The sequence below is a fragment of the Microcebus murinus genome, chromosome 24, assembly GCF_040939455.1.
Source record: "Microcebus murinus isolate Inina chromosome 24, M.murinus_Inina_mat1.0, whole genome shotgun sequence".
NCBI lineage: Eukaryota > Metazoa > Chordata > Mammalia > Primates > Cheirogaleidae > Microcebus > Microcebus murinus.
Genome location: NC_134127.1, coordinates 299,119 through 313,304, shown reverse-complemented (window position 1 = coordinate 313,304; position 14,186 = coordinate 299,119). Strand labels below are relative to the sequence as shown.

At 52.7% G+C, this 14,186-nt stretch overlaps 1 protein-coding gene across 7 annotated transcripts in view; it reads left to right on the top strand.

Moving 5' to 3' along the window:
• Window positions 1-13,785, top strand: part of SLC20A2 (solute carrier family 20 member 2) — a 102,517-nt gene extending 88,732 nt beyond the window's left edge. For 5 of the 7 annotated variants that reach the window (XM_075997419.1, XM_075997414.1, XM_075997416.1 and 2 more), the window contains 4 exons: window positions 1,391-1,594; window positions 3,299-3,887; window positions 6,651-6,836; window positions 8,617-12,003. In XM_075997419.1, coding sequence (XP_075853534.1) covers window positions 1,391-1,594; window positions 3,299-3,887; window positions 6,651-6,836; window positions 8,617-9,163 — 1,526 coding nt within the window. In that variant the 3' untranslated portion in view covers window positions 9,164-12,003. The other 2 variants (XM_075997420.1, XM_075997421.1) reach the window with 2 other exon arrangements.
• Window positions 13,786-14,186: the final 401 nt, after the last annotated feature.

The window sequence follows — 14,186 nt, the reverse complement described above, 5'->3', positions numbered from 1 at the left end:
AGCTTACATTAGCTCGGTGTCATCTGTCCCATGTCACCTGTGTAGCCTTGAGCTAATGACTTAACCTCTCTGTGCCTCAGTTAACTCGTTAATAAAATGAAAAAAATAATAATATACTTCTCTCATGTAAATGTTAATTTTTGCCATTATTATCATCTTTATAAATATTAATCTTCTCTCATTGATTATAAGCACCTTGAGGTCAGAGATCTTTATGTACTTTTTTTTTTTTTTTGCATTCCCTGTAGTGTATAACAAATTTAGTTTTAAAAATCTCTACATTTGACCATCTAGGGAGATACAGAGATAGATGATAGAGATGGAGCCTATATGCGAGCATCTGCAGGGGAACGAGAAGTTTATTTCCATCTGAGCTCTGCAGGTGAGAGTTCAGCAGTTTGCCCAGGACAATCTGCAAGCAGAAAGACAATTGAATTAGATTCGATTAAAAGGAATATACCATTGAGCTTTAAAACAGCTTTTTCAAAATCCCTTCATTCTTTTTAAAGTAAAGGGTTTTTAAAAGTAAGTAGGATCTCCCTGTTCCTTTTTGAAGAAGATACTTTACTTGTTTCCTAAAATTTGGTAACCTGAAAAAAATACGAGACCAAGAATTTATTGACCAGAAGAAAACCAAGCATGTGGCAGGGCGCAGTGGCTCACGCCTGTCATCCTAGCTCTCTGGGAGGCCGAGGCGGGCGGATCGCTCCAAGTCAGGAGTTCGAAACCAGCCTGAGCAAGAGAGAGACCCCGTCTCTACTATAAATAGAAAGAAATTAATTGGCCAACTAATATATATAGAAAAAATTAGCCGGGCATGGTGGCGCATGCCTGTAGTCCCAGCTACTCGGGAGGCTGAGACAGGAGGATTGCTTGAGCCCAGGAGATTGAGGTTGCTGTGAGCTAGGCTGATGCCACGGCACTCACTCTAGCCGGGGCAACAAAGTGAGACTCTGTCTCATAAAAAAAAAAAAAAGAAGAAAAGAAAAGAAAACCAAGCATGTTGTAACAGTATCTACAAAGATAAAAAGAATAAACATTTCCATGATTCCAAGGTTAGCTTAAGAAAATAGAAGGCCAATCTAGGTGGTTGTAGATTCTCAGAACATTAGCCCTGGAAGGAACCTTGGCCATAAAATCTAACCCTCCTTTTTTGTTGTTTTTGGATGTGCTTCCTTGGGCCCTAAACTTCCATCTTTCCCTCAGTGGCCGGATTTTTTGGCTAGGGTTTTCCGGATTGAACTTTCTCCACTTTTTTTCCCTCTATCTAGCTCTTAACATGTTGTGTGTATGTCCAAAATAAGTACCAAAGTTTAAATATATGTATATTCATTCTCCAATAAGAAGGGTTCTCCTCCAACATTCTCAGTTCTGACTATATTTTCCTTAGGTAAATTACAGAAAGAAGGTGCTTTGTCGCGAGTCTCTGAAGAAACCCTCAGTAAAGGCCAGGAGGCGGAGTCGCCAGTGTTTAAAGAGCTGCCGGGAGCCAAGACGCAGGACGACAGCGTGATCCCCCTCACCGGGGTAGCCGGGGAGGCGGCCGGGCCCTCGGAAGCGGCGTCTGCGGGGATCCACCCCCGGGCCGCGTACGGTAAGGACACCTGGACAGCCAGCCCGGGTTCTGTGGTGGCCCAGAGAAGTTCCTCAGGGGAGAACCAGCCCTGCCTGGGGGTGCAAAATCTGGTTTTAATGCACAGAAGTGTCCCCCACCCCTTTTACATTTTGAGAAAACCCAGAGGCCAAGAGGCTGAGCAGGAGCCCAGCTGCAGCCAGCAGGGCAGGCTTGCTCTCGTCCCCTGTGGTCTCCTCAGAGGTGCCAGGGGCCACCCACTGTGTGCGCCCACGAGCAGCCCTCCCTGCAGCTGCAGGCGTGGCCGGCCTGTGAGTGCTGGTCTCCCCGATGTACCAGGGATGCCTCTCCTCACAGAAGGCGGGAAGAGAAAGCTAAAATTGTAACCAAGGAGATGGACCTCCCATAGAGTCCCAGAAACCTTAGGAAACATCCAGACCGTCCTGGGGTTGTTCTTTAGCCTCATAACATTTGCGGACACGTCACCCAAGCCTGCCTGGGCAGCTCCCACCCCTCAGCGAGGCGGGGCACTGGCACCTGCCTGCCGGAGAGGTGTGGGTCTCGGACACGGCCCCAAGAAAGCAAATTAATCTTGCTCCCCGGCTCTGACACATACGGCCCTTTGACAGACAGGGTTGACCTTTTAAGCACCGAGGATATCTGTCTCACATGAAGTGAGTTTTGTCTCAAATATGAGGCTTTTCTAAAATAAGTTTCTTGTAACAGGGGTCCCCAATCTAGGGTGAGTTGTGTGATTATTTCCTTATATATTACAGTGTAATGATAAGAGAAATAAAGTGCACACAATAAGTGTAATGTGCTTGAATCATCCCGAAACCATCCTGGTTCGTGGAAAGATTGTCTTACATGAAAACGGTCCCCGGGTGCCAAAAATGTTGGGGACCACTGCCTTACAAGGATTCTCCCCTTCCCTGGTGCTGAGAGAGGAAAGAGCACTGGTAGTCATTTCTGGAAAACACTTTTTTAGCAGAACCTGACATCTTTTTTTAAAAATACCATGTTATTAGTTTTATCCCTTTGTTGTATGTTTCCAAGTTTCTTTTGATTTTTTTTTCTTTTTATATACATTTAAAATTTTCACTTTATACTGTTTATTTTCTCTTTCACTTATTTTCCCAAATGCAAGAACGTGTTCTGTAATATCAAGTTTCTTTTGTTTCGTTTTTTTAACCACATCACCTGCCCTTGGTAGCCGATTTCAGAAAATGACGTATTTGGGGGAAAAAATTAAAATCATTCATGATCCAACCTTCCTGACACAGAAACCCCAGGAAGTGGCAAGAAAGCATTTCCTTCCAGACACGGTTTGTATGCAAAAGGCTGGAACATGAGACCCTTTGTTTTTTGTTTTGTTTTGTTTTGAGACAGAGTCTCGCTTTGTTGCTCAGGCTAGAGTGAGTGCCGTGGTGTCAGCCTCGCTCACAGCAACCTCAAACTCCTGGGCTCAAGCAATCCTCCTGCCTCAGCCTCCTGAGTAGCTGGGACTACAGGCATGCGCCACCGTGCCCGGCTAATTTTTTCTATATATATTAGTTGGCCAATTAATTTCTTTCTATTTATAGTAGAGACGGGGTCTCGCTCTTGCTCAGGGTGATCTCAAACTCCTGACCTCGAGCGATCCTCCCGCCTCGGCCTCCCAGAGTGCCGGGATGGCAGGCGTGAGCCGCCGCGCCGGCCCAGACCTTTCTCTTTAACGCGTTCCAGGAAGGGCGCTCTCCATGACCCACGGCTCTGTGAAGTCGCCCGTCTCCAACGGCACCTTCGGCTTCGAGGGCCACGCGAGGGGCGACGGCCACGTGTACCACACGGTGCACAAGGACTCCGGGCTCTACAAAGACCTGCTGCACAGGATCCACGGGGACAGGGGCCCCGAGGACAAGCCCGCGCACGACGGCGCCTACAGGCTCCTGCGCCGCAACAACAGCTACACCTGCTACACGGCCGCCATCTGCGGGATGCCGGTGCATGCCGCCTTCAGGGCCGCGGACCCGGCCGCGCCCGAGGACAGCGAGAAGCTGGTGGGGGACGCCGTGTCCTACTCCAAGAAGAGGCTGCGCTACGATAGCTACTCCAGCTACTGCAACGCCGTGGCCGAGGCCGAGATAGAGGCCGAGGAGGGCGGCGTGGAAATGAGGCTGGCGGCGGAGCCGGCGGACCCCGGCCGGCCGCACGAGGACCCTGCAGAGGAAGAGAAGGAGGAGAAGGACACGGCCGAGGTCCACCTCCTGTTCCACTTCCTGCAGGTCCTCACCGCCTGCTTCGGGTCCTTTGCTCACGGAGGCAACGATGTGAGGTGGGTGCATCCGTTCACTCAACGCGGGGCCTGCCGGGGGTGCCGGGTGCCGGGCTGGGGGACACCAGCGAGCGGCAGGGAGGAAGCACCCCGCCCAGGCAGGAGGGGGCGGGAGACACGCACAGGCCGGTGAGTCACACGGGTCGTGGCCGGATGCCGACAAATGTCAGAGGGGGATGAAGGGCAAGGTGGCCGCAGCCTGGGGGCGGCAGTATAAGATCCGCCACTCAGGGAAGGGCCAGCCAGTGGGGTCCGGCAGAGGGACAGGGCCCCACGGCACGGGGCAAGGAGGCACCGCAGGTGCAGAGGCCCGAGGCCAGGGGTGCCCGGTGTGCTCAAGGAAGAACAGGGAGGCACGGCGGGCCAGAGCTGAGGCGGGCAGCAGGCCGTGCCTGCCTGGAGCGCACGGGGCGTGCGGACACAGAAGGGGCATCTGCCGACCGACCCCGAGAGGGGCCGGAGCAGCCGCGGCTGCCACGGTGCAGGTGGCGGGACTGCGTGGGCTTCGGCCTTGTGACGGGCTAGAGAGAAGCCAGGGTGTGAGTGGGGGCGGCCGAGGCAGTCCAGGGGGAGCAGGACCAAGGAGGAGGCAGGACAGCCGGACCCGAGCCGTCATGGTGGCAGTGGGCAGGAAAAGGAGAAGCAGGCGGGGTCCAGCCACTCCGGCCCCAGCGCTCCGGAGAACACAGTTGCCATTTCTCAGGGAGGGCGGCCAACTGGGGTGGAGGGGAGAAGCTTGGAGCTGGGCACGGGAAGCGCAAGACGCCGTGGCGTGCAGGGGACAAGCCGAACGGGCAGAGGCCGGGCCGAGAGGCAGGTGCGAGGGCCGGCGGTACCCGGCAGAAGCGCCTGAGCGACGAGGCACAGAGGCAGGGAGTTGAGTGCGCTGGGCGCCCGGCGTCCAGGGCTGTGGGAATGGGAAGGAGACAGCAAGGACATGTGTCGAACCAGGAAGCTAGAAGAACTTTCTAGAAGCTGATTTTTCATGTACATTTAGCAATAACCTGGAAGCTGACACGTGTGCACCCTTAACTCTTTTTTCTATTTGTTCAAAAATTTCTACTTTTGTTACTAAAAGCTGTTTTCAAAACCACAAACAGGCCGGGCGCGGTGGCTCACGCCTATCATCCCAGCACTCTGGGAGGCCGAGGCAGGCGCATCACTTGAGGTCAGGAGTTCAAAACCAGCCTGAGCAAGAGCGAGACCCCGTCTCTACTATAAATAGAGAGAAATTAATTGGCCAACTAATATATATAGAAAAAAAAAATTAGCCGGGCATGGTGGTGCATGCCTGTAGTCCCAGCTACTCGGGAGGCTGAGGCAGGAGGATCACTTGAACCTCTTTCTGGGTTTGGCCTGCACTTAAGGGAATGTCGTGGGCCGTTTGAGCCTCTACCCAGACCACTCAAACTTTCTCCCTCAGCAGTACGGCTGTGTCACTTTCTTGCCGTGCGTACGTTCAGTGGGGTCTCTTCAAGGGACCTTTCCTTTGCGTTCACAACTTGCCTAACTGTTCGGGACAAGAGGCTGAGCTTTTGGCCCGTCTCGGCTTTTTCACATTCCTTCCTCACCGAGCTTGACCATTGCTAGCTTTTCATTTGAAGTGGTAGACATGAGCCAGACACGAGCAGCTCACACCTGCAGTCCCAGCAACTCAGGAGGCCAAGGTGGGAGGATCACTTGAGGCTAGGAGTTCAAGACCAGCCCGGGCAACATAGCAAGACCCTGTCTCTAAAAAAAAAAAAACCAGGCCGGGCGCGGTGGTTCATGCCTGTAATCCTAGCTCTCTGGGAGGCCGAGGCGGGCGGATTGCTCGAGGTCAGGAGTTCGAAACCAGCCTGAGCAAGAGCGAGACCCCGTCTCTACTATAAAATAGAAGGAAATTAATTGGCCAACTAATATATATACAAAAAATTAGCCGGGCATGGTGGTGAATGCTTGTAGTCCCAGCTACTTGGGAGGCTGAGGCAGGAGGATTGCTCGAGCCAGGAGTTTGAGGTTGCTGTGAGCTAGGCTGACACCACGGCACTCACTCTAGCCTGGGCAACAAAGCGAGACTCTGTCTCAAAAAAAAAAACGAAAAAAACTAGCTAGGCGTGGTTGTGTGCCTGCGGTCCCAGCTACTCAGGAGGCTGAGGCAGGAGGGTCACTTGTGCCCAGGAGTGTGAGGCTGCTGCTGTGAGCTATGGTTGTGCCACTGCACCCTAGCCCAGGAGACAGAAATCCTGTCTCAAATAAAAATTAAAAAGTAAAGTGAAAGAGGTGCAGCTCTTCCTTTCGCTTGAGCACTTAGAGGGCCATTTCAGGGTTATTGACTGTCGTGATTTCAGTGTCGGCGTGTCTCGGGGAACAGAGGTGCCAGGGGAGAGGGAGAGGTGGCGCAGTGGCCTTCCTGGTGGGGCGGCCAGAGCGCACACACGTGGTGTTACGCGGGTGCAGCCCACGGCGCCCCGGAACAGCTACAGTCGCCACGTCAGGGATCGCTGGTCGCCGATCACCGTAGCAGACCTAATGACGATGGAGACACCCGGCACGCTGTGGGAGTTACGTGCGCAGAGATGTGAAGTGAGCACACGCTGTTGGGAGGGCGGTGCTGGGAGACTTGCTGGACTCAGCGTGGCCACGAGCATTTCAGTTTGCAAAAAAAAAAAACATCCCTGGGATCCGCAAAGCGCAGCGAGGCGCAGCACGCCAGAACGAGGCATGCCAGGACTGTGCACGGCGCCCACTGCGTGTATCATCCTTCGTCTTGTCTTTCCCCAGTAATGCTATCGGTCCCCTGGTCGCCCTGTGGCTGATTTACGAACAAGGTGCGGTGATGCAGGAGGCAGCCACCCCCGTCTGGCTGCTGTTTTACGGAGGCGTTGGCATCTGCACGGGTCTCTGGGTCTGGGGGAGAAGAGTGATCCAGACCATGGGGAAAGACCTCACCCCAATCACCCCATCCAGGTAAGCCAGCAGGTGAGCGCGGGGCACGGGGCTCATCCTCAGGGCCTGTGCGGGCCCCTTGGTGCAGGTGGTCTCAGGGAGGAGGGGGCAGCAGGCAGGAACAGCCCTCCCCCTGGCACCACCACAGCCTCCCCCTGCCGCCCCCCGACCTGAGTCTGCAGGGCCGGAGAGGAGGGGCAGGAAGATCAGAAAAGGAGGGAGACACTGAGCAGAGCGGAGGGAAGGGGAAAGCGCAGCCCGCCCTGCAGCCCCTGCCCTGTCCAGCCCCTGCCCTATAGCCCCTGCCCTGCAGCCCCTGCCCTGTCCAGCCCCTGCCCTGTAGCCCCTGCCCTGTCCAGCCCCTGCCCTGCAGCCCCTGCCCTGTCCAGCCCCTGCCCTGTAGCCCCTGCCCTGTCCAGCCCCTGCCCTGCAGCCCCTGCCCTGTCCAGCCCCTGCCCTATAGCCCCTGCCCTGCAGCCCCTGCCCTGTCCAGCCCCTGCCCTGTAGCCCCTGCCCTGTCCAGCCCCTGCCCTGCAGCCCCTGCCCTGTCCAGCCCCTGCCCTGTCCAGCCCCTGCCCTGTAGCCCCTGCCTTGTCCAGCCCCTGCCCTGTCCAGCCCCTGCCCTGTCCAGCCCCTGCCCTGTCCAGCCCCTGCCTTGTCCAGCCCCTGCCTTGTCCAGCCCCTGCCCTGTCCAGCCCCTGCCCTGTAGCCCCTGCCTTGTCCAGCCCCTGCCCTGTCCAGCCTCTGCCCTGTCCAGCCCCTGCCCTGTCCAGCCCCTGCCCTGTAGCCCCTGCCCTGTCCAGCCCCTGCCCTGTCCAGCCCCTGCCCTGTCCAGCCCCTGCCCTGTAGCCCCTGACCTGTCCAGCCCCTGCCCTGTAGCCCCTGCCTTGTCCAGCCCCCCTGCCCTGCAGCCTCTGCCCTGTCCAACCACCGCTGGGCTTGCCCAGTGTGAGTCCAGAGAGCAGCGGGGAGGGAGGGGTGCAGACTGCTCCGGGGCTCAGGGCCGGCCTTTCCAGAAAGTTCTCTGGCCACACCAGCTCCCACCAGCCACCCCTCTGCGGTTGCTCCTCCGTGTGTCCCTCCTCTTGCTCAGGTGGCCCTGCCGTCCTGGTGGGTCCCAGGCTCTGTGTGCGTTCCCTCTTCCTGTGGCCCCTGGCTGCATAGGGGTTAAATAAACGTACAGAGGGACTTTCAGAACACGCCAACATTTAGAGCTGCCTGTTGTAGGAAACCTTTGCTTTCCTCTCTTTCATTCTCTCAAAACGTATCGGAGTGGCTTATAACCAGTCAGTAACAAAGTCTTTTAAAATGTTAAAAATTTGTTTTGAAAAATCCTGGAGGTTTCCTTTTCTTTTCCTTCTAAGTTTTTAAGTATTCCCCCTTGAAATTTATTTTCATGAAGATTCCTTTAGAAGACTGATTTGAAGAAAAATTAGTAATCTGAGGAAAGTTCCCTTTTTTGTAATAAGCGCACATTTTTTTAAGCGGAAGCACAGTTTCTTTTCCTGCGCCACTTCAGAATCGGCCAGTGCACCCTCTCATTATTACACAGCAGGAATCTCTGACCCAGTTACACGGTGGGCGGTTTTTGAAAACGTTTCACAGAGCCAGGCCGCGCGGGCTGTGCACGGCGCAGCGTGGAGTCCTGGTGTGAGTCGTGTCCGTTGTGTTAAGAGCCAGTCCCGCCCCACCGGCGGCAGTGGACAGCTGACCCAAAGAATGTTCTAGTAAGAGCCCGGCCCCCACAGGAGGCCGACGCAGAGGGTGTCCGTGACGTGTCTTCCTGTGCTCCCTCCCGCAGCGGCTTCACGATCGAGCTGGCCTCGGCCTTCACGGTGGTGATCGCCTCCAACGTGGGCATTCCCGTGAGCACCACGCACTGCAAGGTAGGCCCCGCCGGCCCGGCCGGTCCGTGGCCGCTGAGCGACGGGCAGAGAAGCCGGTGGCGCCCTGCCAGGTGGCTGTCGCCTCCAGGTCCTCCAGGCCTGCTGTGGCACTCGATGGCTGTGGCACAACGTGCTTTCTCCAAGTGCCTCCCCGCCTCGGTCCTGTGCCCGGCCGGGCGGTGCCTTCCCTCCTCAGGCTGCTTCCCCTCGGCCCTGGCTCCCGTTCCTCTCGTTGCCTCCACGTGGGGTGGGTTTCGCGTTGAGGTCACGCGTGCGCCAGCCGTGTTCGTGGGCTCGCTCGGGGGTCACTGCAGGCAGGGGCTCAGAGCTGACAGTAGGGACAGAAATAAACAGAAGTCACCTCGGTGGAACCGGAAGTTACACGGCTGCCCCGGTGGTTTTTCCCTGCGTGATTTCCAAAGCGACTGTGTTGCCTTGGAGAAAACCCCACGTGCGGGGTAATTCCTGGCCCTGGCCACTGCCAAGCGCTGCGAAGCCCAGAGCCGTGCAGGAGGGAGCTCCGTCCTGGTGGGGATCGTTGCCGAGAGGAGGAACCTGCAGCCCGAGAACAGGCTCCACGGGCTGCAGCGAGTTATCCGAGGTCAGCCAGGACTGGAACCCGGCTCCCAAGAGCCAGGCCTGCCCAGTGTCTGGAGGCAATTCTAAAATGCCTACAGTGGCCCTTCTGCATGCAAAACTGCTCACCAATCTCCACAAATCAAAAGCCACTTCCAGGTTTTTCCTGGGTTTGTTCGTTGATACTGTTTCAGAAAAACATACTTGTGCCCCCCCGTGTGTCTGAGCCAGGAGGAGCTCGGCTGCCGAGGCCGCCGCCGCAGCCAGCGAAGTTTACTTACCCGCAGTTTTAAAATTCCAACCCACGTGTTTATAAACAAATGCCAACTAAATGCAGCTGGCTGAGGGTTTCCAGCACTGAGGCCAAGGAGCGCGTGGGGCAGCTAAGACAAGGCTGGGGCTCAGGTGCAAAGAACCAGTCTCAGTGGAAATAATTTGGTTTTTCCTTTTTTGCTACAATATATAAAAAAAAAAACTTCAGTGCCTGCAAATTTCCATTATAAAGATGACGTCCCGGCCGGGCGCGGTGGCTCACACCTGTAATCCCAGCACTCAGGGAGGCCGAGGCGGGCGGATTGCTCAAGGTCAGGAGTTCGAAACCAGCCTGAGCAAGAGCAAGACCCCGTCTCTACTGTAAATAGAAAGAAATTAATTGGCCAACTAATATATATAGAAAAAGTTAGCCGGGCGTGGTGGCGTCCCAGCTACCAGGGAGGCTGAGGCAGGAGGATCGCTTGATCCCAGGAGGTTGAGGTTGCTGTGAGCTAGGCTGACGTCACGGCACTCACTCTAGCCTGGGCAACAAAGCGAGACTCTGTCTCAAAAAAAAAAAAAAAAGAAAAAAAAGTGCATGTGCACTGAAATATTCCAAACATGCAAAACTATACAGAATGAAAAGTGACATCTTCCCTCTTCACCTCGCTTCAATTCACTGTGATATGTGGGAACAGAGAGGAAATGCATGTTGCTAAATATATTCTTTCCCAAGGAAATAGGCTTAGGCTTGTAACTCTTCTGTAGGCATAAATAATCTTTTGCACTGCTTCTTCTTCTTCTTTTTTTTTTTTTTTGAAACAGGCATGGCTTCCTGCAGCCTCCAATGCCTGGGCTGAAGCAGTCCTCCTGCCTCCCGAGTACCTGGGCTATAAGCACAAGCCACCACACCCAGCTAATTTTTTTTATTTTTTGTAGACACAAGGTTATTGCCCAGACTGGTCTCGAATTCCTGGCCTTCCACCTCGGCCTCCCAAAGTGCTGGGATTACAGGCATGAGCCACCACACCCAGCCTTGGGCTGTTTTTAAATAAATATAACACTGTCTTTTTAATGATTAACGCTGCACTTAAGCAAACTCTTTCATACAAGTTGAAAGATCTCATAAAAAATCAGCAGAAGTTTGGTTTTTCTAGGTTGCCGTTAACTTGCTTACCTAACTGCATTAGCAATTGAATCTGTACTAATGTATAAAGTATTAAAACTGACAATACTAATTGTGCTAATAATGCTAAACTCTAGAATACAATTTATAGAAATACATGAAAAGCATAAAAATTGTATTAAAAAAAACAAAACTCTTAGATTATCTTTAAATGTTGTTTCCCCAATAGTGTATTTCTATGTATACTATAATAAGGAGGCCGGGCGCGGTGGCTCACGCCCGTAATCCTAGCACTCTGGGAGGCCGAGGCGGGCGGATTGCTCGAGGTCAGGAGTTTGAAACCACCCTGAGCAAGAGCGAGACCCCGTCTCTACTATAAATAGAAAGAAATTACTTGGCCAACTAATACATATAGAAAAAAAAAAATTAGCCGGGCATGGTGGCGCATGCCTGTAGTCCCAGCTACTCGGGAGGCTGAGGCAGAAGGATCGCTTGAGCCCAGGAGTTTGAGGTTGCTGTGAGCTAGGCTGATGCCATGACACTCACTCTAGCCTGGGCAACAAAGCGAGACTCTGTCTCAAAAAAAATAAAAAATAAATAAAATTTCAACACACCATAAATGAACTGCAAGTGTTTAGAAAAATACTTGAATTGGGGTTGACATTCTGATTTTCGGATATCTAATTTTGTGAGTCATGATTGACAGTTTAGATTCAATAATATTTATGCTCCTTTTTATTTATTCATTTGTTTATTCTCATTAGCTAAAGCTTAAGGGCTGCAGAGATGATAAAGCCAGTTTAAATCAAGAGTCCTGAGTTCTAGTTCTCAACCTGCCCCTGATTCACAGTCTGCCCTCCACCCCCCCAAGGCGATCCTGTTTTACCCTGTGCAGAATGAGTCCACTGGATCAGATGTTTCCAAAGTCTTCTCCAGCTCCAACACTTCACGTCTCTGTTATTCTAAGAGAAAGGTTCATTACTGCCATTTCCTCATGCAAAAAAAAAAAAAAGCAGGTTCCCATATTGTGATAAGCAATAAGCCATGAGGAAATATTTAAAACAAGGACATTCGCAGTTCATTGATGAGGTTTAGCGAGAATAGAAACCACTGACTTGGCCTAACTTCCACGCAAATAGAGCAGGGTATAGGTAGGAAAGTGCATCAGAACCGTATACTGAATAAAGCAATCCCAAAACAATTAAACCTAAAACCTCAACCGTTTTAAAAGCGTCGCCAAACTTAGGGGAAAGATTCGGTCATTTTATGACGTAGCTTGTTTCCGGGATTAACCCATGTACACGGGTGGAACAGCACCTGCGTTGTCCCGCGTGTAACTCGCGGCCTCTCTCCCGCAGGTGGGCTCGGTGGTGGCTGTGGGCTGGATCCGCTCTCGGAAGGCCGTGGACTGGCGCCTCTTCCGGAACATCTTCGTGGCCTGGTTCGTGACGGTGCCCGTGGCCGGGCTGTTCAGCGCTGCCATCATGGCGCTGCTCATGTACGGGGTCCTGCCCTACGTGTGACCTGTCGTGCTGCGGCCGGAAACAGCTAAAGGGACGGTCCTGGCGTGGCCGTGTGGCAGGCGTGTGCCCCCGTGGCGCTCACACGTCCCCCCCCCCCCGGCCACACGTGGCTCTCCCGTGACCAGCTCTCCACGTCCCTCTGGCAGGGTTCCCCGCCAGGCCTCTCGCCCGGGCTGCGGGGACTCTGCTTCCAGGCTGACTTGTCTGCTGTACATAACGATGTGCATCGCACGGCGTCGTGGTGACATAAAGTGGTGCGGTTACTTACATACTAAATATATGCTGTATACGTAGAGTAGGTGGCGCTGTTCCCAACACACTCAAAACGGGAGTGGAGATCATTGCCTAGATTCAATATTCCGTCAATCTTGTACATAAACGATTTCAGTGGTGACTTTTAAGAGCCTTTTAAAAGGAAAGTTTTGATTGGAAAATGATTTTTTTCCCCCAGATGATACATTTCCCTTCTGAGATATATATATATATATATATACACACACCATAAGATAAGTGAGAAACTGGCCGGGCGCGGTGGCTCACGCCTGTAATCCTAGCTCTCTGGGAGGCTGAGGCAGGTGGATCGTTTGAGTTCAGGAGTTCGAAACCAGCCTGAGCAAGAGCGAGACCCCCGTCTCTACTATAAATAGCAAGAAATTAATTGGCCGACTAATATATATAGAAAAAATTAGCCGGGCATGGTGGCGCATGCCTGTAGTCCCGGCTACTCGGGAGGCTGAGGCAGGAGGATCCCTTGAGCCCAGGAGTCTGAGGTTGCTGTGAACCAGGCTGACGCCACGGCACTCACTCTAGCCTGGGCAACAAAGTGAGACTCTGTCTCCAACAAAAAAAACCCACAAAAGATAAGTGAGAAACAGACGGGGATACCAGCCTGGGGGGAGGTGAGGGGGTGGCAGGTCAGCGCTCTGTCAGCGCCCGGACGAGGTCACAAGTGCGTTCTCTGAAGAATTCGTTCGTATACTGTGTATGGATTATTCTGTAATATATCACCATTGCTTTTGTAAATACTTAAAACTGTTTTAACTTTTTTAATGATGTGCTTCCCTTAATACTTTTTTGATCAGAGAATTTCGGAAAGTACCAAAGATGCAGGGGAATCGTTTGCCAGTATTATCCCGTTGTCTGTCTCCCTCTTCTCGGGTCCCTGCGGCTCCCGGGTGGGGCAGGGCCACCGAGCGCCCGGACACCAGCAGACCCCGCGTCAAGCCCAGTTTCGGTTTTCACCCCCGTCCCCTCCGCGGCCTGAAGAACGGAGTCCCCATGTCTAATGTCAAAGCAGACGACTGGCTTTCCATGTGCTTTGACGTCGCAGAGATTCGGGGTGGGGGGAAGAGAGGTGGAATATTAGAAAATACACTGGACTTGAGCATTTCTCTGAGGCCTTCGCTGAGCTGGGCGTCCTGATGTTCTACTGTAATCCCACTGGGTTCTCTGTTCTGATGGCGGGAGGGAGAAAGCACGACTAATGTTAGAGCCTGAAACTATGGAAATGCTGCTAAAATTTTTATATTGACATTTTCTTGGTACTTCATTGTGATTTTTTCATTAATCAGCCACATTAAATTTATAATAAAAAGTGCCCCTCAAAAGTTTGCCTCTGAAGTCTTTTTCTAAATATGTAAAATGTTTTCAGAGTTTCCACAATAATAAAACTATATAATTTGGTCACTTGCATTTTTCAAATACCTTTTATTGGTTTTTTTTTTCCAAATACCTTTTATTTTTTTCCCCCTTATTTTACTACTACTACACATTTGTGCATAAAATGCACATGAGCATAATAAGAGAAACTTCTTGGTTAAAAAAGAAAGAAAAGAATTAAAAAATTAAATTAAAAAAAACAAAAATAAATAAAAAAATACACATGAGCGGGAAAAGGAAAGAGTGACGCGGTGCTGCCGCCCACCCAGGTTCACTGCCCGAGAGGCTGATACACCGAGACCGCAGGGCTCACAGCAGAGAAAGGGTGAATGTCGCAGGCGCCCGTGGG